This window comes from Fistularia commersonii, chromosome 27, assembly GCF_037954325.1.
Source record: "Fistularia commersonii isolate RoL2024-O1a breed Wild chromosome 27, RoL_Fcom_v1.0, whole genome shotgun sequence".
Lineage (NCBI taxonomy): Eukaryota > Metazoa > Chordata > Actinopteri > Syngnathiformes > Fistulariidae > Fistularia > Fistularia commersonii.
The window spans coordinates 2,826,134-2,847,786 of record NC_141310.1 but is presented as its reverse complement, the minus strand read 5'-3'; the positions used below and the strand labels follow the sequence as shown (position 1 = coordinate 2,847,786).

The window sequence follows — 21,653 nt, the reverse complement described above, 5'->3', positions numbered from 1 at the left end:
ACCAAATCATGCTGGATGGGTTAAGGCCCAGGTTAACAACGACCACCTTTGGTATCAATGACCTACAGGGAACCAATGGAAACTGGGCTACTGTAGGTCAAAGAAGGAGAGGAGGAAGGCGTGCTCGAAAGCAGAGAGAGAAGAGGAAAGGCAAGAGTCTGGGACTGAGAGTAGAGACTTTGAATATTGAGACCATGACAGGAACAGGCAGAAAGTTGACATGATGCAGAGAAGGAAAGAGGATATACTGTGTGTTCAGGAGACCAGGTGGAAAGGTAGTAAGGCTAGAAGCTTAGGAGCAGGCTTTAAGTTGTACTATTATGGTACTGACAAGAAGAGAAATGGAGTAGGAGTTATCTTGAAGGAGGAGTTTGTTAGGAACGTTCTGGAGGTGAAAAGAACGTCAGATAGACTTATGAGTCTGAAACTGGAAATTGATACATTGATACGCAATGCTATTAGTGGCTTTGCCCTGCAGGTGGGATGTGAGTTTGAGGAGGAGAAGTTCTGGAATGAGCTAGATGAAGTGATGCAGAATATCCCCGGAGATGACAGAGTGGTAATTGGAGCTGACTTTAATGGGCATATTGGTGAAGGCAATAGAGGGGATGAAGAAGTGATGGGCAGATTTGGTATACAGGATAGAAATGCAGAGGGACAGATGGTGGTAGATTTTGCAAAAAGGATGGAAATGGCTGTAGTGAACACTTTTTTCCAGAAAAGACGGGAGCATAGGGTAACTTTTAAGAGCGGAGGTAGGAGCACACAGGTAGACTTCATCTTGAATAGACGAGGTAACCTGAAAGAGATCAGTGACTGTGAAGTAATTGGAGGTGAGAGTGTAGCCAGACAGCATAGAATGGTGGTTTGTAGGATGACTCTGGTGGCAAGGAAGATGAAGAGGACAAAGGCAGAGCAAAGAACAAAGTGATGGAAGCTGAAAAGGGAGAAGTGTGGTATGGCTGTCAGGGAGGAGTTGAGAAAGGCTCTGGGTGGTCAGGAAGAGCCTCCAGATGATTGGACAACTACAGCTAGTGTTATCAGGCAGACAGGTAGGAGAGCACTTGGTGTGTCATCTGGAAGAAAAGTGGAGACTTGGTGGTAAAATGAGGAAGTGCGGGAGTATATACAGAGAAAGCGGTTAGCGAAGAAGAAGTGGGACACTGAGAGACCTGAAGAGAACAGACAGGAATTCAGGGAGATACAACGTAAGGTAAAGATAGAGGTAGCAATGGCAAATCAAAGAGCGTACAATGATTTTTATGCTCGGTTGGATAGTAAGGAGGGTGAGAATGATCTATACAGGTTGGCAAAATAGAGAGATCAGGATGGAAAGGCTGTACAACAGTTCCGGGTGATTAGGGATAGAGAGGGAAATGTATTGACTGATGCTAGAGGGGAGATGGGAAGATGGAAAGAGTACTTTGAAGAGCTTTGATGGATGTGGAAAATGAAAGAGAGGCAAGGGTAGAAGAGGGGACTATTGTAGACCACAAAGTAGCACAGATTAGTAAAAGCGAAGTGAGGAAGGCATTGAAGAGGATGAAGAGTGGAAAGGTAGTTGGTCCGGATGATATACCTGTGGAGGTGTGGAAGTGTCCAGGAGAGGCAGCGTTAGTTTCTGGCCAGATTAATCAACAGGATCTTAGAGAGTGAGAAGATGCCTGAAGAATAGAGACGACGTGTGACGGTGCCCATTTTAAAGAATAAGGGGGATGTGCAGAATTGCTGCAACTATAGAGGGATAAAGTTGATGAGCCATTCAATGAAGTTATGGGAAAGAGTAATAGAAACTTGACTGAGAGCAGAAGTCAGCATTTGTGAACAGCAGTATGGCTTCATGCCTAAAAAGAGTTCTACAGATGCAGTATTTGCTTTGAGAACGCTAATAGAGACATACAGAGAAGGCCAGAGGGAGCTGCATTGTGTTTTTGTAGACCTTGAAAAAGCATGTGAAAGGGTACCTAGAGAGGAACTCTGGTATTATATGAGGAAATCAGGTGTTTTAGAGAAGTATGTTAGACTGGTGCAGGACATGTATGCTAGCTGTGAGACAGTGGTACGGTGTGCTGTAGGGGCAACAGAGAAGTTCAAGGTGGAGGTGGGACTCCATCAAGGATCAGCTCTGAGCCCCTTTTTGTTTACAGTGGTGATGGGCAGGCTGACAGATGAGGTTAGACAGGAATCTTCATGGGCCGTGATGTTTGCAGATGACATTGTGATATGCAGTGAGAGCAGACAACAGGTAGAGGAAAATCTAGAGAGGTGGAAGTATGCTCTGGAAAGGAGAGAGATGAAAGTTAGTTGCAGCAAAACAGAGTATATGCGTGTGAATAAGAGGAACTTGGGTGGAACAGTGAGGCTACAGGGAGTGGAGATCAAGAAGCTGGAGGATTGGAGCTGCAAGGCAGAAGGTCTTGAGGAAAACCTAAGAGAAGATTTATGGATGTAGTGAGAGAAGATATAAAGGTAGTTGGTGGGAGAGAGGAGGATACATAGAATAGGGTTGGATGGAGAAGGCTGTGACTACCCCTGAAGGGAAAAGCCAAAAGAAAAAGAAGAAGAAGAAGAAGAAGAAGAGTATCAGCACTATGATTATTTAAATTGTGTTCTGTTATTTCACATTGTGCATCCAAACCCAGCTACAGACAAAGTTGAAAATTAGCAATGGCTTTAAAATATCTGTACAGGACATCATGATATTAAACTGTATCGTCCGCATCTGAATAATCTATTCTCATCTTCATTATTCACATGAATTCAAATACAGATAGATATTAACCTGCCACTGGGTTTATTCATCTAATTCTAAGGTTCAGGAAATAAATCCCTCTGAGCTGACCCGCTCACTCAGCAGGACTGATTTGTGAAAAAGAGCCGGACAAAGTGATCATAACTTCCGACTAAGCCTGCAAGTAGAGGAGGGATGTGTATAGCGACATCTCAGATTTTGGCAACGTTTAATAAATGGTCATCCGTTCCTGTTAAATACTAATCTGTTTGTCCTCATCCCTTAAAAAAATGTATATTGTTTGTTTGTTCCTTGTTTTTCGTAATTATTTGCGTGTTGCTTCAGCATGTGGGTGTGCAACAAGAATGCTTGAGCGAATCTGTGGGAGTGTTTGCAGGGCAGGAGGGGATAGGGACCACATTACATGCCCACATAATTTGTCATTCATATGCAAATTCTTAAAAATATGCTCTTATTTATGAAGGTTAGAGGAACTCAATTGCATGCCTACTCCAGCAGACAGCCTTTTTTAATTGGTGCTTTTTCTTTCTGGTTGATCGACTAAGAATAACTGTGCAAATGACAACACGTGCAAACATTGTGTAGACGGCTGCATTCAAAGAAGTGTTTTGTTTTGCCTGCATGGGTGGTTTCAGCCTCGGGGAGAGTTTGGATAGACAGCAGACTGACAGCAAAACACATTCAAGCTTCTGGAACTCGAGGAGTTCCAGAAAGAAGCCAGCGAACAAGGAAGTGAAGCTCAGCAAATATGAATATCGAGGAAAATGAATCGGTGCTGTGGGCAGAACAAGAGGAACGACAAGTAAAACTGGAAGAAGATGAGAGAGGAATAAAATAAAAACGGCTTCATCAAAAGCCGGTAGATAGTAAAAGTTGCCTCTCACTCTCAGGAAGCAGTTGTAGAGAGAAAATGAATATCATTATCAAACATATCCCGTCAAAAGCCGCACATCTGCCTTCACGTGCAGGTGCAGGTAGGCAGGTATGCGAGGAAGCACTCCTTTACAACACAAATTTGGGGTGGACCAACACCAGGCATAAACCCATTTATCCAGCATCTCATCCGTTCACTCTCTATGAGCTCTGGCATTTCATCTTTGACAGCGTAATTGTTTTTCCTCCATTTAGAGTCCACGCACACACACACGGACATAAACTTAGACATAGACATAGTCACGCATAGGCATAGTCATAAACATGCACTTGCACATGGAAATAAACACAGATATAGACAGAGACAGAGACGACTACTGAAATGCTTTTGTTGTAACGGTCCAAGTTGTGAGGGTGACTGTATGAATGCTTGAGAGACATAAACATTATCATGTGTTGATCCATCAAATGCGTTGAAGGCACTAAATCACATAGACACTGACACACAAAGAGACACACAAAGACACACAAAGAGACATTACATTTAGACAGACACAAACAAAGAAATACACAAGCATAGACATGGATGTAACCACAAATAAAGACAGTGATAGAGATGCAGATATAGATATAGATGAAGACTGCTCAAAATAAAGGGGACACTAAAATAACACATCATGGATCTGAATGAATTGAATCTTCTTATGAAATACTTTGCTCTTGACATAGTTGAATGTGCTGACAACAAAATCACACAAAAATGATCAATGGAAATCAAATTTATTAACCCATGGAGGTCTTGATTTGGAGTCACACTCAAAATTAAAGTGGAAAAACACACTGCAGGCTGATCCAACTTTGATGTAATGTCCTTAAAACAAGCCTAAATGAATCAGTGTTGGTTCCTAAATGGACAGTTTGATTTCACAGAAGTGTGATTGACTCGGGGTGACATTGTGTTGTTTTGGTTTTCCCTTTATTTTTTAAGCAGTATAGCTATAGACAGAGGCGAATGTGCATTTTTCTATCAGATACTTAGGGATATTCATATTGTAGACTTTAATGGTAAAATAATTTTGAATAGGTGCTCCGGAAGACGTAAATTTCCAATGATTGGAGATTAAATTACTGTTTTAGCATCCTTTCAAAGGCCGTCATTTTGTGTTTATTAAGCCTCTTGAATTTGTAATATGTAGTCTTGATTTAATGATGCACACATACTTTGTTTATTTTTGGTCTCTAATATGTTTCATTATGACAATGTAACAAAATGAGGGAAACCATCACTTTTCCTCTTCCAGCAGTTAGTATGAGTGGTACTTAAATTGCATAAGGGAGTGTTGGAAATTGGCCTAAACAGTAAAATCAAAGTGTTCAGTTCAGTTTAACTATGTGGATCCAACAACCTCATATTAAACCGTCTGGCAAATAAGGAATCCTTGATACAAACTGTGTGAGTGTTGTGTTTTTGCATAGCCTGTAGTTTGAGATGCTAAACACATATCGCTTGCAAATACACAGCAGTGTAGCATTTAGGATAAGCCGTTTAATCTGTCATTGGTCCCATCACTAATTGTTTGCCGATGGACAGCTTTATTCCCTTATCATTATTCCCGACCTTATCGGAGTGTTGACTGTATTTCACGCCTTCATGACAGCACAATCCACCAATCCTGCAACGCGGCAGTATCACGGACATCTCTCAACTCAGCACAATCTTTGCTCAAATAAATAAATCACGCTTTGGCTAAGGGTGTGGGTACATCACTCATGTTAATAGTTTTGCTTTGTTTTGTATGCCCGCAAGTATTTTAATTGTTTAGAGGTTTTTGTCCACTCATGGTGGCTTGATACTGCTTTTCAGAGCTGCAGCAAAGAGCTACATATACTCTAGCAGACGGAATAAACAATTATTTACATTTGAATAAATTTAAGCTGTAGTAACGCTATCATTAGTGGTAGGATTTTTAGTTTTTTCTACCAAGTAGAAACAAGGATTGAAACAGAAAGGCTTTTTTCAATGTTTCTTTCAGAAGCTCAGGGGGGAAAAGTGATTAAATGCATGGTTTTTCTCATTACTCTACTAATATTTGAAGTGCTGCAAGAAAATGAAAAAAAAACAACCTGCTGGCTTTGGGGACCACTGAGCAGTGTAAATGGACTTTTTTTAAGTCCACATTTGGATACTAGGGGGGAAAAATGGACTGAAACATGGGCACAAACACAAAGTATCTTCTCTGAATTCTCTTGAAATTCCTACCCCAACAGCAACATTTCAGCTCACTAGATCTAACTGTGTTGCAGGTAATGGAAGTGACAGCATTGATATGGACTCCTTTCACCAGGCAAAAGCGTAAAAGCACATGTTAAAATGTTTATATCTTTAGCTTAGGATATAGAGAGAGACACTCCTATCATGAAGCATCCTGATGCGCCCCGGGCCCTTCTGTCCGCAGTGCCCAGGCACCCTTGAGCTGGTTGAGACCTTGAGAACATCCAACCCTTGATGTACAAATGTGTGTGCATGTGTGTGTATGTGTGTGTGTGTGTGTGTGATTGCTTATGAAGGGCAAAATGCAGCAAAACACTTTCAATAATAAAAAAAAGAAGCAATAAAGGAAGCATATTGTTATGGTGGGCTGAGATTTATTATATTCCCATGATAGATAAGGGGGAAAAAAAAAGCATAACGCATGCAATTTTCTGAATTCCTGCAGGGAGCTCCAAAACGCTGGGAGATACGACACTATGCTTTGTCCCAGACAAAAGCAGAGCGATATGGACAATTCTGACATGCCATTTCAATCAAATAAAATTGTGCTGTCATGTAAAAGGTGCATGTGGGGGGCCACGGGAGAGAGGAGCCCTGCATAATAGCCCTCTCCACAGGGATCCTGTGCCCACACGGACAAAAAGCTGGTCATTTGACCACCACGGTGCACTACTCTGCCAGGACTCGAAAAATTCCACAGTCACTATAGGCTAAAAGGTTCGCTCGCTCACTTTTACATCTCAATAACAATTCTAACCAGCGAGGCGGGGGGGGGGGGGGGCTGCCCACGCAGTCCGCCCGTAGACATGTTACCACGAATGACTGCGGTGTAAACACGGAAATGATAAAAACCTCATGGCGGGACAAGTTTTCAGTGACTCTGGAGCGATGCCTAAGATGCTAAAATTAGCAAGTCTGCAACCCCCCCCCCCCTCGATATTCAATAGGAGGATCTGCATAAATCAAGAGTCAGAGTGTTAATCCTCATCTGGCTTAGTAATGACAGATGAGTGGGGCTTTCTCTGAAACAGATCATATTCTAAATCATTTCCCCATTAGTAGTAACCACCTGGAAAGCAGCCAGGAATTGCTAGTGGCCATGTGCTTTGTGAAAAATGTGTCTTAAATTCATTAGTAATGTAAATGTTTGTCTGATTTCATATGCCTCTTATGTGCCCTTTAAAATGCATTATCAGTTTGAAAAAGTAGGGAACTCAGCGTCTCCCCTGCCCGGCTGCGACAAACAGACAAACGTCCTCGTATCCGATTCTGCCAAATGCCATTATTTCTCCAACTACCGTGCCTCCTCCTCCTTTCTGAAGAGCCTGATATCCCCGTTTCAGCCCCCCCTATTTCTGCATATGTTTGTCCTCCGTCCGGGCTAATGAGCTAGAGCGAGATAAGACGGGGGGACCGGTAGCAGACGCTTAGAGGGGACTGCGTCGCTGAGTTCGCCACAGGAGAAGCACGTGCAGCCGCCTCTGCGTGTAGAAATACTGTCAATTCCATGCTATCCCATCATTTTTGCAGCTGCGGGTGAAATGAGTCAAGACGAATCGTATGTGAGTTGTAATGTACCCTGCATATGGACTTCATGTACTTTGATAATAATCCCCCTCTCCCGGGGTAAAAAATGACACTGCCATTGGTTTACAATCGGCGCAGTGTAACACGCTCCATCTTTGGATTAACATCTATCATTCGATCTGTGTATTACAACCTTTAGTCTCTCAAAGATAAGGAAAAAAAAAAATCAAAATTCTTTGATCCGGCCAAGATGTAAGTGATGCCAACTCATAATCTTCGATAAAGCTGAGCTACAATCTGGGTTGATTTCTTTTGTGATACTGCGAGCTGAGATATCAGGAGACGCGTGAATGATTACTTGCTTTGTGGTTGGTAACCAGTGTTTGTTGGCAAAGTGATTGTACAGCTACTTCAATTTCAACAAATAATAATAATAATAATAATAATATTGGAGTCTGTGTTTTCCCTGCGTCTGCATTGGTTTCCTCCCACAGTCCGAAAACATGGAGACCCCCGATTGCCCAGAGGAAATGGTTGTATGTCTTATATTATGTGTGAATGACAGAGTGTGTGTGAGTGTGTGAGTGAGTGAGTGTGTTCCGTCTCTCTATATGATGTGTGAAGGTCTCTATATGTGTCCCTGTGATCAGCTGGCTTCTGGAGCAGGGTGAATCTGGTCTCTCGCTGCAGCCCACCCACCCTTATTCTGCAGGATAAGCAGGCGAGAGAATGAATAGATGAATTAATGGATGAATGTACTAATCCAGAGGATACAAGAGCCATGTGTCCGATCATCTTGAAATTTTAAATCCGAAAATAAATTTCCTTTGTCCCCGCCATGTGCATCTGAATCGTGACATGTATTTTCATACTGGGTTTTAACACTGTCACTGAAACCCCTTAATATTAAACAATGACACGTTAAGAGTCAACTCAGATTTATACTTTAATCTCCGAAGCTTGGCATGAAAATCTCTGGTTGCCTTCTGGATTTATCCAAACTGGCAACCATTTTTTACTGAACAGATTGCCATTCAATCCACTGTTGAAATGTGGATCCTACTTTATGAATGTTTGCACATTAAGTTAAATAACGTTTGACTGTTAAAAACAGTTATTTTGAAGAATTATAGTGAACCAATTGGATTGATGGAGCATTTTTGTGGTTCATTAGGTTGTAATAAACTGCATATGGAGTTTGGCAAAACTCTGTACCTGTTAAAATGGGAATCACGTGCCAGTGGTTAGCAAAGATATTTCTGACATACTTTCAAAAAAGCCAAATGTCGGGGAAAACCATAAGACTCGACGAACTGTTTCCAGAATATTGTAGAATATTGACCCATCATCATGTTCGGTCCCAGATTAGCTCCATGTATAAAGGAGGTCAACTACGGGTGGATTCGCAGTAGCTGCCAGGCGGACTAAAACTGACCGACCGATCCGAGCAGGGGTTTTTAAGACAGAGTGAGCCCCGCAACCCAACTGGGTGAAAAGAAATATAAAAAAAACCAATCAAATGGACCGGAAAGATGGACGGCAACTTGGGAGGCTGGCCAGCAGTCAACTGCTCAGTCCCATCAGATCCGTAAGTGATAACAACACGCCGGATTCTGTGTCCCGGCAGTCATTTCTCGGCGGCTCATAGGAGTGCCTCCTATGAGTACAAGCTATCAACTCCAAACCACACGGAGGGACTGCTCCGCTGTGGCTCTTTCATGGAAATGTTGACCTTTAGAAGAATAACGAAAAAATCGACCAACCTGTCGTAATCCTGACAGATCTCGCCCACTGCGATCAGAGCCTTCAGGTACTCGTTGGGCTGGTAGGGGTTGATGTAGTGCAGCGAGCAGCTGTTTCTCGGGTCTCCATTGGAGGCTGTAAAGTCAATGGCAACCTGGTGAAAAATGATGACACAGTGTCCGTCATTAGCAAATATTCATAAACCCCCCCAAAAAACAATTGCAACTGAGCTCATCATACTTTCGAGAGCACTTTCACTGGTTCATTGGAAGAAGGAATCATATCATGTGTGGAGGCGAGGCTGAAACATGTCTGATTGCAGCATAAATTATCTGATCGGGGGTAAGAACTTTTGTATTTCTTTCACGCCCACATCGTCTGACTGAAGCAACAACCGCAGCGCCGCTGCGATTGCGAGAGCCTCGCTGCTCCAGTATCCAGGAACAGGATCCATCGCGGTAGACTCCCTGAATAACAGTTGCCGCTTCAGGAAACTGACCGAAGGGCGAGAGTTGAGGAAAGCATAAATTATTCCATGGCGCCGCCTACGAAAAGAACACTTGCTGCGGACGCAAACACCACCAGCGGATAAGCATTCTAGGAATAAGAACGATCGGTCCGACGCCTCAGTCCCATTTTTGTTTACGTCCCCCTCTTGACTTGCGGCTCGTGAGCGATAAGACGACGCTTCGACTGCCTTGTCTCTCCTCTTTGATTGAATTCGATCGCTGTTTTCCTCTCTGTTAACGGGAAAATGGAAATCTATTGTTGCCAACATCTGTGATTCAGTTGGTGACAATAAAAACAAACAAACTGTCCTGCCAAGATATGACAATATAAAAATATATGTTAACATCAAGATTGATCAAATGGGCCCTTATGATAAAATATCAACGAAATGACATGAAAACATTTTTCCTTATGTGTGTGTGTGTGTGTGTGTGTGTGGGGGGGGGGGGGGGGTTATAATTGAGTACCAGATGATAGAATACTTGTTGGAGGTTTGACAGAGGGGTATGATAGAGTATTTCTTATTGGAACTGATATCGGGGTATAATAGAGTATTTTTTGGGAGGCAACCATAGTTTGTAGTAGAGTACTTGCTAGGGGGCTGACAGAGGGGAATTATACAGTACTTATTGGTGGGCTGCAATTGGTGGATGATAGAGTACTTATGGGGGGGCTGACAGAGAGGCATAATAAAGAACCGGTTAATTCTCTCCGGGGCTCTATGTGTGACGGTTCTATCGAGCCTTGCTCAAAGCAGAGGAGCACTCAATGAAAGCGAAGCAACACAGCATCCCAACGCTATGACTTACCGTAAAGTGAATCTGGCACCCACCCATGATGTAATCTAAGAAGGAATACACCCTGTGGAGCTGCAGGAACAGAGGAGAACAGTTCAGAAACAATCTCATCTGGCAGCCTCGGATCGGAGCGAGTACTAATCTGCAGAATAAAGGCCTTCTCCAAGCAGAATTAGCTCAGCAAATCTGTTATGTCTGAAGAAAGCACTGGTGTATCTTCTCAGTACCGACAGTTTCCTTCAGTAAGCACTTGTAAGACGTTCTCATGCAGAAATAAAGCAAACACGAACGTATGTATTCAGATGTATTAATCTGTAATCGGTCGATAAAAATCATAAGTTGACAGTCACTCACCTTCAGATCATTCAAGATGACCACTCCTGAGTTTTTATAGTTTCTCTTCTTCTGTTTGTACTTGGGATTCACACAGTCCCATGTCACCTGACACGACGCAAGTTGAAGAGAAAGGTCAGGAATAACTTGGGTGGGGGCATGAAAAAAAAAAAATACGGCATGATATTTTTGTTAATTTGTGACGGATTCCAGCAAAATAAAATTAAAAGCCCGCTGGGAGAGAGACGAAAATGTGCCACAACTCCCTCTCTCCTCCGTCTCTGTCTCACTGACCTTATTTCCGCTGGAAATTTTCTGCATTTCCCTGAAAGTAGCGTAGAACTCGCCAATGAAGTCATGCTTTCCCCTGGAGTCATAATCCCACACTAGGCACTGTGGCATTGTCACACACACACACACACACACGCACACACACACACGTTTTATTACCTCTTTAAGTCAGCATGGCTGCACATCCAACCACAAGACTAGTAATTCAATCCCATCAGCATTATGTATAAACATGAGAGCATGTTCATTAATTAGCAGATTAACACACAGATCATGAAGTCAGTGTGTTTCGTCGTGTTTTGTTGTCTTATTTGTGCAGACGCACGTCCTTACCTTGAGTTTCCTGTCCTCGTCACAGCTGCACAGGGATATGAGAGAGACCTTGAAAGGCTCCCAGACGGGGTTCAGATTGTTTTTGATCACCTTTTCGAGCGGGGACAGATAATCAGAGGCGAAGCAATACCCTGCGATCTGCTGCTGGCTGGAAAAAAACGGCGGAGATGGATTTACCTCGGTCCTGTGCACAAGCTGCTCGGTTTCATCATCGTTAATACGGTAAATTTCCAAAAAGGGGTCCGACTTGCTGAACAGATCCTGCAGATATAGAGGAGGCAAGCGATCAGATCTCTGGGGCTCGGTGGCTCTTGATGAGCGCACGGCGAGGGATGACTTGTTTATTTGAAATATTTCAAAATAATGTGCCTCCTGTCACGCTGTCTTATCGTGTTTGCTCCCTGATTTTTTGTTTTTTTTTCCCCAAAAAATTGGTTCTTCAGATTTTTAGCGTGAGAATTTTTTAAAAGTGCGAGCTGAGAGGGGGTTGATCGTCGCTGATTGTCGAGTCATCCGTAATTTTGTCTGTGATTAAAAGTCAGAGGGAAGTATGGGGGCAATTTGCAGCTCAGCGTGTCGCCTCCTTGCCTTCGGAGGCTATTGATACATTCTCTGCTCTGTGAAGAATTGGGACAAATATTTCATATTCAAAACATGCTCACCATTTTTCTATCTCAGGCTTGTACAATTTTCTTACGCAGTCACCGACCATTTTCTTGACACGATTTCCGTATGTCGCTGCTTCTGGTGAAAGGATCCTGGATCATTCAATTGGATCATTCGGTCATTAATTTAATTAGCTATTTATTAGCTTTAATTAGCAATACCGCTTAGGGCCTCGGGGGTGGGGGGATGAAGCCTATCCTCGCTGTCATGGGGCAAGAGGGGTGGTTCACCCTGGATCGGTCACCAGTCGATCACAGGGCCACATATAGAAACACAACCATTCACTCTCTCATTTGCACTTCATTTCGAGCAGGGGTGGGCAATTATTTTGGCTGGCGGGCTGAATTTCTTATTTCTATTTTTATGCACAGGCCAACTAGGTATAGAGTAAATGAAACAAAATAAAAATTGCAGTTTAAATGTTTTTAAAATCATTCATGATCATATAAATGTGCCGACATTATTTCGTATGTAATCATGCCTACAAAATTAAAGAAAAGAAAAAAATGAGGAGCTTCTAAATTCAATATTGATTGAAAATACTTCTTAAAATATTTAAAGAAAATTGTTTGGCAGGGCGGTTAGAAAAGAGAAACAGGCCAGATGTGGCCCGTGGGACGTAAAATGCCAAGGTCTGATTTAGAGGCATATTCACCCCCTCATCTACATTTCATATTGAGATAAACCACAAATCGCACCTCTTATAGAGACATACAGCCATTCACCCATTTCCCAAGCCAACTCCGCCACTTCTCCATTCCAGTAATGTTGAAAAATAACATAATTGGAAATAAGGGGTAGGATTTAGCAGCCCTTCTAGTTATTTTTGTTGGTCCCTGGGGGGTTGCAACACAGGTCAGCTAATTCCTCTGTGAGAAAAACACAACAAATCATCTGTGTGTGTGTGTGTGTGTGTGTGTGTGTGTGTGTGTGGAGGACGGGGGCACAGAAAGAAACAGTCAGTGCTGCATTTCCCGCCACATTAGCCAGATACATCTCCTCAGGGACGAGAGCTGTAGCATCCTATTTTTGTTGCTATAGCAACAGCCAACCAGCAGCATCAATTGCATGGACTGATCAGGCGCGAGTGTCAGAATTCAATCCGAGGTGATAACGCAGACAGTTAAGGGATCACCTGGCCAACAGAGACATCGTAGAACTACAGCTCCTGGTGCCTTGACCACAGCTGACAGTCCGACATTATTTACAGCGCGTCAGGATGATCAGACAGACAAGCAGCTAATTAAAAAACAGTTTGAGGTCTTTCGGGATAATTACTACGCCACACAGGTTCACTCTATAAAAGAACTTCGGACTTAACCGATTGTCTTCATGAATTCACCACAACAGCTGCGGATGCAAAGACAATCATAACATTAAGAGTTTGCAAAGAGTCACTGCTCCTTCGGACTGGACTCATCAACTCTAAGATACCAGCATTTAACATCTTTTTCAGTTTTGAACATCATAAGAATAAGAATGAGAACAACTTTATTTATCCCGAAGGAAATTGTCGTGCCAGAGTTTCAAGTAAAACATAACAATAATAGATAATGGTAGGAAGGAGGGAGAATAAGAAATACAAATAAAAATATAGAGTGTCAAAGTCAAGGCTATAAAGTGTTTTAAGGTCTTAAGTCATAGCTCTCTGCGTGGTATTACCTGTTCTGCCTGACACTATAATCCCGACAATTCTTGTCTGACACTTTATATCCGTGTTGTGATCTTGCGAACTTGTGATGGATACATCTGAGTTCACTGTAACATCCAACATCACGTTGCTGCATTTTTATTATTTTTGTTCAGTACACGAGGTATGTGGTGGGATTTCCTGCTCCTCACCAACCACAGGTTGGTCACGTTTCTCTTCCCCAGTCGGATCCTTGGTTTCGGCTAGGATTTCGTACCACGTCTACGTGTGTCACTAGCAATGTTCACTTGAATGAGCGCTCGAACACAAGAACCCAAAGTGGTTGAAGAACACACATTTGCGATTCAGAGTCTTGGGAAGACCAAACCTGAGCTAAGAAAGGGGTAAAATATCGAACTGGGGGGTGGTCACATGACAAAAACGTTTCTGAAAGCTCGGTTTGATCTGATGATTTAGAAATGGGCCGACATTTTGATAATCTAAGATCTCCGAACCAAGTCTAACTCATTTGTGTGTGTGTCTGTTGGGGGGGCATAATCATATTCCACATCAATGTATTCATGTGATGGGCATCAACTGACAACATGGAACACAATCAACCAGGAAAAGGCAAATATTTGTGTCTCTTTATGCCAAATAGCGGTGCAACCAGAGCCGCACGATCCAAATATCTTTTGTTTCCCCAACTGCAAATGTCTAAACCTCTGTGAAAATCAACTTCTTTAGCATTTCAGAGGAAATTCAATACAGTGCTTCCAGCAAGACAGATGATATATAAAGTGAATATCACTTGCCAGTTGGAGGCTTCGTCCTGGAAGGGTTTGGTATTTTCTCTGTGAGAAGCGGGCTCAGTTTGTAAATTGTGACCACTGGGATTTGAGGAGCGAAATGCTAATGGAGTAGTGAATATGAACTTTTTTGTCTTTTTCGCTCAACAGATCATTGGGCCGTAATTGAATGAAGCGTCCATTGAGCTTTTGTCAAAAATACGTCTTCGACAAAACTGGACATTGGAGAAGGAAGAGGCAGCTAAGATGCGTCGGTTTAAAGCGAAACCACGTAAATAGAATTAAACAACTGCCTCCATCTTGTCTGTGCTTGTATCTGCTAACTTCTTTTTTACACGTCTGCACTGAGATTGCAGATTTAGATTTTTGTTATACCTTGATTTGACATATCAAAGCTGTCATCATCACAACACGCTATACATCAATATCATAATTTCCACACACATTATGAACTACTCAGCATCCAACTATAAGATATCTAACTTAAAGCACTGCTTCGATTAAAATGCGTCCATTAGTGTCCTCTCACCTTGTCATCCAGCTTCTTGGCACAGAAAGAGAGCTCCACATATCCATTGTTGCCTGAAATCTCCTCAGCATGAACCTAGCAAGAAAAACATATTGTCTTATGAGCAGGATTCCTGAGCAGGATTAGCGGTGGACAATGGATGGATTTTGTTATGATAGAAGTCACTTTTATTAGGAATGATACGTGACCACATGACCTACATTTGGGGGGCTGGAAAGCTGAGGTTGCACAGCAAATAGTAGCTTCACGCTAAAAATGACATTTTGGGGCTGAAAATGAAACCGCGAGGAAAAAAGAAAAAAAAAAATCAAGCTTGAGGTTTAAGGCCCCCAAAATGTCCTGACATTTGAAAACACTTTAAGGAGCTGCCGTACTTTCTCCTGTTACACTCACTGTCGAACTAATCGGTTTGTTGGAAGCCCAACAAGAGGGAAGGTAAAGCCAACTGCAAACTGGTACCAAATAGTATTCCATAACTTGCTGCATGTAGTCGTGATCCAACATGTTATTACCGTTTTAGCCATCATGAACTTTTAATTCTAATCTATAGTTACTTTTAATTCTTTTATCAACAGATATCCTGCTCTTAGAGTCACAGAGGCGCTGGAGCCTACTGTGGGTGTCATAAGCCAAAAGGAGGGGTTCACCCTGAACCAGCGCGTTGATCACGGGGTATAGAGACGTAGAACCATTCACTCTTCATTCACGAGTCATTTAAAGACATTCACTCTCTCATTCACACCACAAAACTATACGGCACCAGCGTGATATTCACTTCCCCTGTGATGAAAAGCCCTTGCTCAAAATGGAAAGTGTATCAGAGTTGCTGCAAACGCGCAGGTCCCAATTTGAGCCCAGAGACAAGCACCATGTCATGTATTGGCAACTGCATTGACCTTAACAGTATCTAATTGCTCGGTTGTCTTGACGTCCAAAAGCCCAGACAGCTGAATGCGTCTGAGGAGGAACCTACCGTGATGGTGGACTTGCCGGCGTATTTTCCGTACTTCAGCAACAGGGGCTTCACCATCTTCTTCTGAGCCACAATCTACAAAGAATGGCATTAATGCAGTGCTGTCATTGAGCGTCATGTAATTTCCTGTTTCATTTCTTTTCTTCATTTCCTAATCTGTGTTGTTGAGAGCACGACCCCGGTTTGCTCTGGATTAACTATGCGGAGCGTTTCTCGTGTCTGCCCGCCTGTCTGCTTCGACTCTCCGCCTTGGTTTTCTGTCATTCACCCGTGTCTGCGTCAGTTCCTGATCTTGTGATTTCACCTGACTTGTCAGATTATTGACCCTGCTCTGGTATATGTTGACATGTGGAAATTCGGTGTATTAATTGTCTCCGGACTCGGCCCCTGTGGGATCGTCTGTTGTTCCTCCCTGATGTTCACCGTTTGAAAATATTAGGCTGGTAGCCTTGGGGATTCTTGAATTTGAGCTGTATGTTGTTGTTTGCTTAACTTCCAATGGACATGCAAATTTCTCTGAAATTCCGCTCCGATCCCACCTGAAGTCATCACATTTCCCAGAGAACAATCAGCGATTTCTGCCATATTTGTCTCTGACTTGTTCAGAGTCTCTGAAGTTCGGCAAAGTGATGGATCAGAAGGGATCAACATCTGCCAAATCAACCGGAAACCACAGATTTTAAGGATATACGTTAGTTCTCAGCTTTTCTGCTTAAACTACAAAACTTGACAACATTTGATGGCGTATCAACTGTCAAATAAACTCAACAACACTCATTTAATGGCCGCATCCATGACACTAATGTTTAATGGCAGCCCAGAGACTGACTGGCACCTTAGAAGAGACGCGCATCTACCTGGCCAAGAGTGCACTCCACGCCGCCCAGGAAGTCATCATCACGCGTCCCGATGCTGTGAGTGCCGTGGATGTCGTAAACTTCAAAACGCAACTTCTGGACCTCCTCGAAGTAGTAGTCCAACGAGAAGACCTTGGCGAAAACCGGGTGCAAGTTGCTCTTGATCACCTCGGTCCTGTCCAGCTGGGGAGGAAAACACACACGGTAATTATATTTCATGATGTGGTGTCGAAAAACAAATGCACTCAGTTTTAGTACAACCCTTTCCACTATGTATAGTTCGCTGTAATTTGATTTTAGTGCACAGAGCAATTTTAACACACAAAAACAGAAACAGAAAAGACCACATGAAGCAGGATAAAGCTATCGTGCGAGCAATGATTCCCTAGATGTTTTGGCTCCCATCTGTCTGACCGCAGATGTTTCCCCTCCTTTTGCACGCAAAGAGGAACCCCCTGCAATCCTCTGCCGTGACGTAGCCCCTGACAGCCAACGGTGACCTTTGACCCCTCTCCGCAGTTCCAGGCGGGAAACGGGAAAAAATGCAAAATTCGCCAGTTCCGAAATGAGTCTGCCACAGCGGGCTAGTACGTGTGTGATGATGAAGCACACTTTAATAAGAATTACAGCACGTCTCTGTGCAACAGAGCAAATGATTGATCTGCCGCGCAAATCCGTTTTCTTGGATCTACTAACGCATTCACAAATTCCCTCACAGAATCAGAGCATTATGAGCAAATCGAGTATTTCCCTGTTTTGCTTTTTAATATCGATCATCAATCGAGAACGGGGCCAAAGTTCCCTGCAGACCGAGATAAGGGAGCGGAATTTGTTTACAGATGGTATCGAATGTATTTCTCCAGAAGGATGTCATAATATTGGATCTTACAATGTTTGTCTTTCTGGCGTATTTCCTCCTTTTGAGGAAAATCGGCGCGCACAGGGGGGAGACCATTATTACATCCTGTCAAAGGGATGATATGAAAGAATATTGGAGGGTTCTGACATTTAATCTCAGCTCGCAGACGACATCCACGCTTGCCTTCGACTGACTGACAAGGAGAATCTAAGCTCCAGCAAGCCCCATCTGCTCGTGGTGTTGGAAGTAGTCGGCCAATTGGTCGTGAGAGCATGACGCGTCGGTCGGCATATGTTCAAATAAATGAAATTATTCAACCAACTAGTGTCATACTGAGTATTCGCAGCTTCCATCCATCCATCCGTCATCTGCCGCTTATCCTGCACTCAGGGTCACAGGGAGAGGTGGAGCCGATCCCAGCTGTCGTTGGGCAAAAAGCGAGGGTCACCTCCTTGCAGTGAGGTGGAAGCCCTAAGCGTCCTCCATCATCAATGATTAATAGAACGCCTTCTGATCAACCGGGTGAAATTTGAGGATTAAAATCCTTTTTGTTTACTCTTGTTTTTATATTTCGATGCTTTTCAGTTACCTTTGTAAGCACTCAGCTCCGTGTCATTGCACATTAATACATGGAAATACATCCGACTTGAATTCCTCAGTATTGAGGAAAATGGTACACAGCCGGAGGTCATCTGGAGCCGACCTGCTGCCGGTAAACGGTCATCTAAAATGAGGTGACATCATCTGACGTCCTCCATAGTGGAGCAAGTCCAGAATTTGTGCACGTGACTTGAGCAACTGGTCGGTGTTTCCCTAACTTCGGCGGGAAATCAAAAGTGTGCGAAGAGACTTCAGGTTCAGCTTCAGAGAAATAGCCATAAAACATGACTGATGTAGGCTTCTACCATCATCAAACCATCAAATGAGCCTTAAGGGACGCAAACGTGCAAAACAGTCGACGTCAATGACCCGTCACCTTTTGAGGTGACAAATATAACTATTCCAATTTACCCTTTTTCATTCATTTCAGTTGCTTTATGTGTATACCCATGAGGTATCTGTTTTAACATCATAGTTACTTTTCAAAAAAAACTGATTAGGAAACACTTGAGAAGATTTTTTTTTTTCTATCAACGGAGAAATAAAATTAAGCCGCTGATCCAGGGGAGCATCACGCACTCATATTCACCGCCAGCCTTGATTTCACAGTTGATAAAACGGACAGATTTCAAAGTGACAACTGCAATGCATCGCGACCATAAAATGAACGTTGTGCTTTCTCAAGCTTGGGATCTGTACTGTTTTTTTTTCTCCCCCCACCCCCTCTTGCTGTGCCATCTGGCAGACCTGGGGGGACTTTTCTTGAGTCCTCTTGTCGGTGAAAGCTCACCGGAGTCTCGGCAGGAGGGGGCGCGCCGACGCCTCTGATGCAGGTTTATCTACACACTTCTGTCGGCCCCTCGGGCTGCCGCGCTCACATCAACAGGTTGGTGAATGCATTCACCGTCAGGGGAAGCAAAGAAAGGGCTGCTCACACTCACACACACACACACACACACACACATGCAAACTCCAAATCTGCAGCGGGAGAGACCGTCGAATGGTCAAACCTTTCCCTCGAAACAGTGATGAAGAAGGGGCACTTGTGTGAGCTCAGAGAGAAAGACGGCTACGGTGACGTGGGTGGGCTCGGCCTCTTACTCAGCTGTTGACGTAAGAAAACAGTTTGCCGAGCGACGCGAGTGCCTCCTGGTAGCGGCGGATTCGACTGCAGTGGATCAGTCAAATTGCGCCTTTCTTTTTTCAGGTGGAAGTCAGGGGCTGAACGAGGAGAGGCGACGGAGGCAGAGGCACGGTGTGTGGCGTCACGGTTAACCTTCAGGGGCTGGAGATAGTGATGATGGATCAATCGAATCGATACAGCTGCCGATTAACGGAAGGAGCGAGAGCGACCCGGTCCAAAGTGGTGTATAATACGACAACACAGCAGCTAATCAGATAAAAGATGATTGGAAAGACTGATCAATAGATAGAGTGATAGAAGAAGGATCGACAGGAAGACTGGCGGTTCTTTTTAATGATTATTTATCATTTCCTGCCGGTTGTCAAATGATCCACTAAATTGAAATCGCATCCTCATGCACGCCCTCCTTAATTGATACCGATGTTTTGGACTAAAACACAACAGCGCCGCCTCCTGCGCTCTGCCTCCAGCTGGGACCCTTCCCAGTAAGTAAACACTCCCAGCTGCTGATGCTGGCGCCAAAAATGTACTGTTTGTGTGGTTTGACCAGCAGAATGTACAGTGCACGCACATATATATACACACACACACATACACACACACACACACACACATATAGGCATCCCCTGGCAAGGAAGATGCCTGCAGGATGGACGACACACTCAGGAAGGGAGGGGGTTTATGGAACCGGCTGGACAGGCAATGTTTTCTCGTATTTTGCCAATGCATGCAGCATTTAGCCAACCCCCCTCCACACACAAACACACACACACACACACACACACACACGTGTGCATGCTCAGTATGTCAAGAGTGATAAAATCCCAACTTCATGAAACTAAATAAAAATGTTTTTAGGAAACTAAAACTCTCAGTGCCATCCAGCTGCAGTCCATTTCAGTACACAATACTTTGGTGGGTGTGTGTGTGTGTGTGTGTGTGTGTGTGTGTGTGTGTGTGTGTGTGAATTGCCATGCCTTTGGATAGGAAAATATGAGAGGTTAATGGGGGGTGAGATAAAAGATGGCACATGTTTTTTTTTTTAATTCATCAGACCGACTTAAAGGAAAGGGCTCACCTCCGTCCACTGTCCGTTCATCTGCACCATGAGGATTACGCAGGGGTCCGACTTGTTCAGCGTGTCCCGGTCCAGCAGAGCCTTGCAGGACACGCGCAGCTCCACTTTTGAGACGCAGGTGGCTGGACCGCCGACGCTGGTCGCTGGGGAGGTGGCCTCCTGGAGATCATTCATTCTGGCTCGGGGGCGAGAGGAGCTGCCAACTAGCAAGGCGGTGGGGTTTTGGGACAACTCTGATGGAGGGAGGGAGGGAGGGTTCGGTCAAAGACGCGGCTCACCCGTGGGAATATTACCAGCAGATGTCGAGATCTCAGGGGAGCAACGCTGGGATGAAGTTACCCTCTGATCCCCTAATCTTCTGAGGGATCACCTCAGCCCGGTAATGGGAGTAATGGGACGTGAAGGCGGTGGAGTTGTAATGTTAGGAGCCTCGATCGGATCCCTGAATAGCCGTTTGATGGGGAGGGCATGGGGGTGAGGGTGAGCGGGGAAGGGCCCTACTCTTTTCTCAGGATCGTTTTCAGCGCCTGTTTCGTCGGTCGGAGGGACAGCAAACGCAGCTGTGACTTTCCTCTGCGAGGATGAGCTGAGGGCTGAGAGCTCGGGCTTTATAAGAGATGCTGGTATCGATTATCCCCGCGATCGACTGCCTTGCCAATTGTTGCATCAATATTCTGAGAAGTCGGAACACGAAACGGCTACTTCTGCCTCATTAACCATGCAAGAGGAAAAGCTGGGGTGGAGCCACTTGAACTGGGCGAAGGGGAAGAATCCACACTTTCAGCATCAGATTGATCATACAAAGGTTACAGCAGAATGTGGAGCAAAAATGCAGCAGAAAATGGGTGTTTCATTGTTTGTCTTCTCTGGAGGGGGTGGGGGGACATGAATATGAATACATGAATAAACAAAATGAATAAGAGAGGAGTTTCTGGGACAATTTTTCTTCATTTTCACACGACTGGGGAAACTGGTAGAGGTCGAAAAACTGCCAATGGGGACTTGAACGCAACACACAAACACATATCTGTTGGGCATTCATTCACTTTGTGAGCATGTAGGGGTAAAAACAGAATC

At 43.9% G+C, this 21,653-nt stretch overlaps 1 protein-coding gene and 1 pseudogene across 1 annotated transcript in view; one reads left to right on the top strand and one right to left on the bottom strand.

Annotated features, from left to right (window-relative positions):
- Positions 1-21,653, bottom strand: part of cpne7 (copine VII) — a 30,213-nt gene that overhangs the window by 7,958 nt on the left and 602 nt on the right. The window contains exons 2-11 of the mRNA XM_086175295.1: positions 20,577-20,809; positions 16,896-17,078; positions 16,039-16,113; positions 15,066-15,140; positions 11,609-11,692; positions 11,432-11,521; positions 11,102-11,200; positions 10,829-10,915; positions 10,487-10,546; positions 9,188-9,321 (exon numbers count right to left, since the gene is read on the bottom strand). Of these exons, the coding sequence (XP_086031421.1) occupies positions 9,188-9,321; positions 10,487-10,546; positions 10,829-10,915; positions 11,102-11,200; positions 11,432-11,521; positions 11,609-11,692; positions 15,066-15,140; positions 16,039-16,113; positions 16,896-17,078; positions 20,577-20,750 (1,061 nt within the window). The 5' untranslated portion in view covers positions 20,751-20,809. The remainder of the gene's footprint in view (positions 1-9,187; positions 9,322-10,486; positions 10,547-10,828; positions 10,916-11,101; positions 11,201-11,431; positions 11,522-11,608; positions 11,693-15,065; positions 15,141-16,038; positions 16,114-16,895; positions 17,079-20,576; positions 20,810-21,653) is intronic.
- On the top strand, positions 860-1,656 carry LOC147217773 (uncharacterized; annotated as a pseudogene).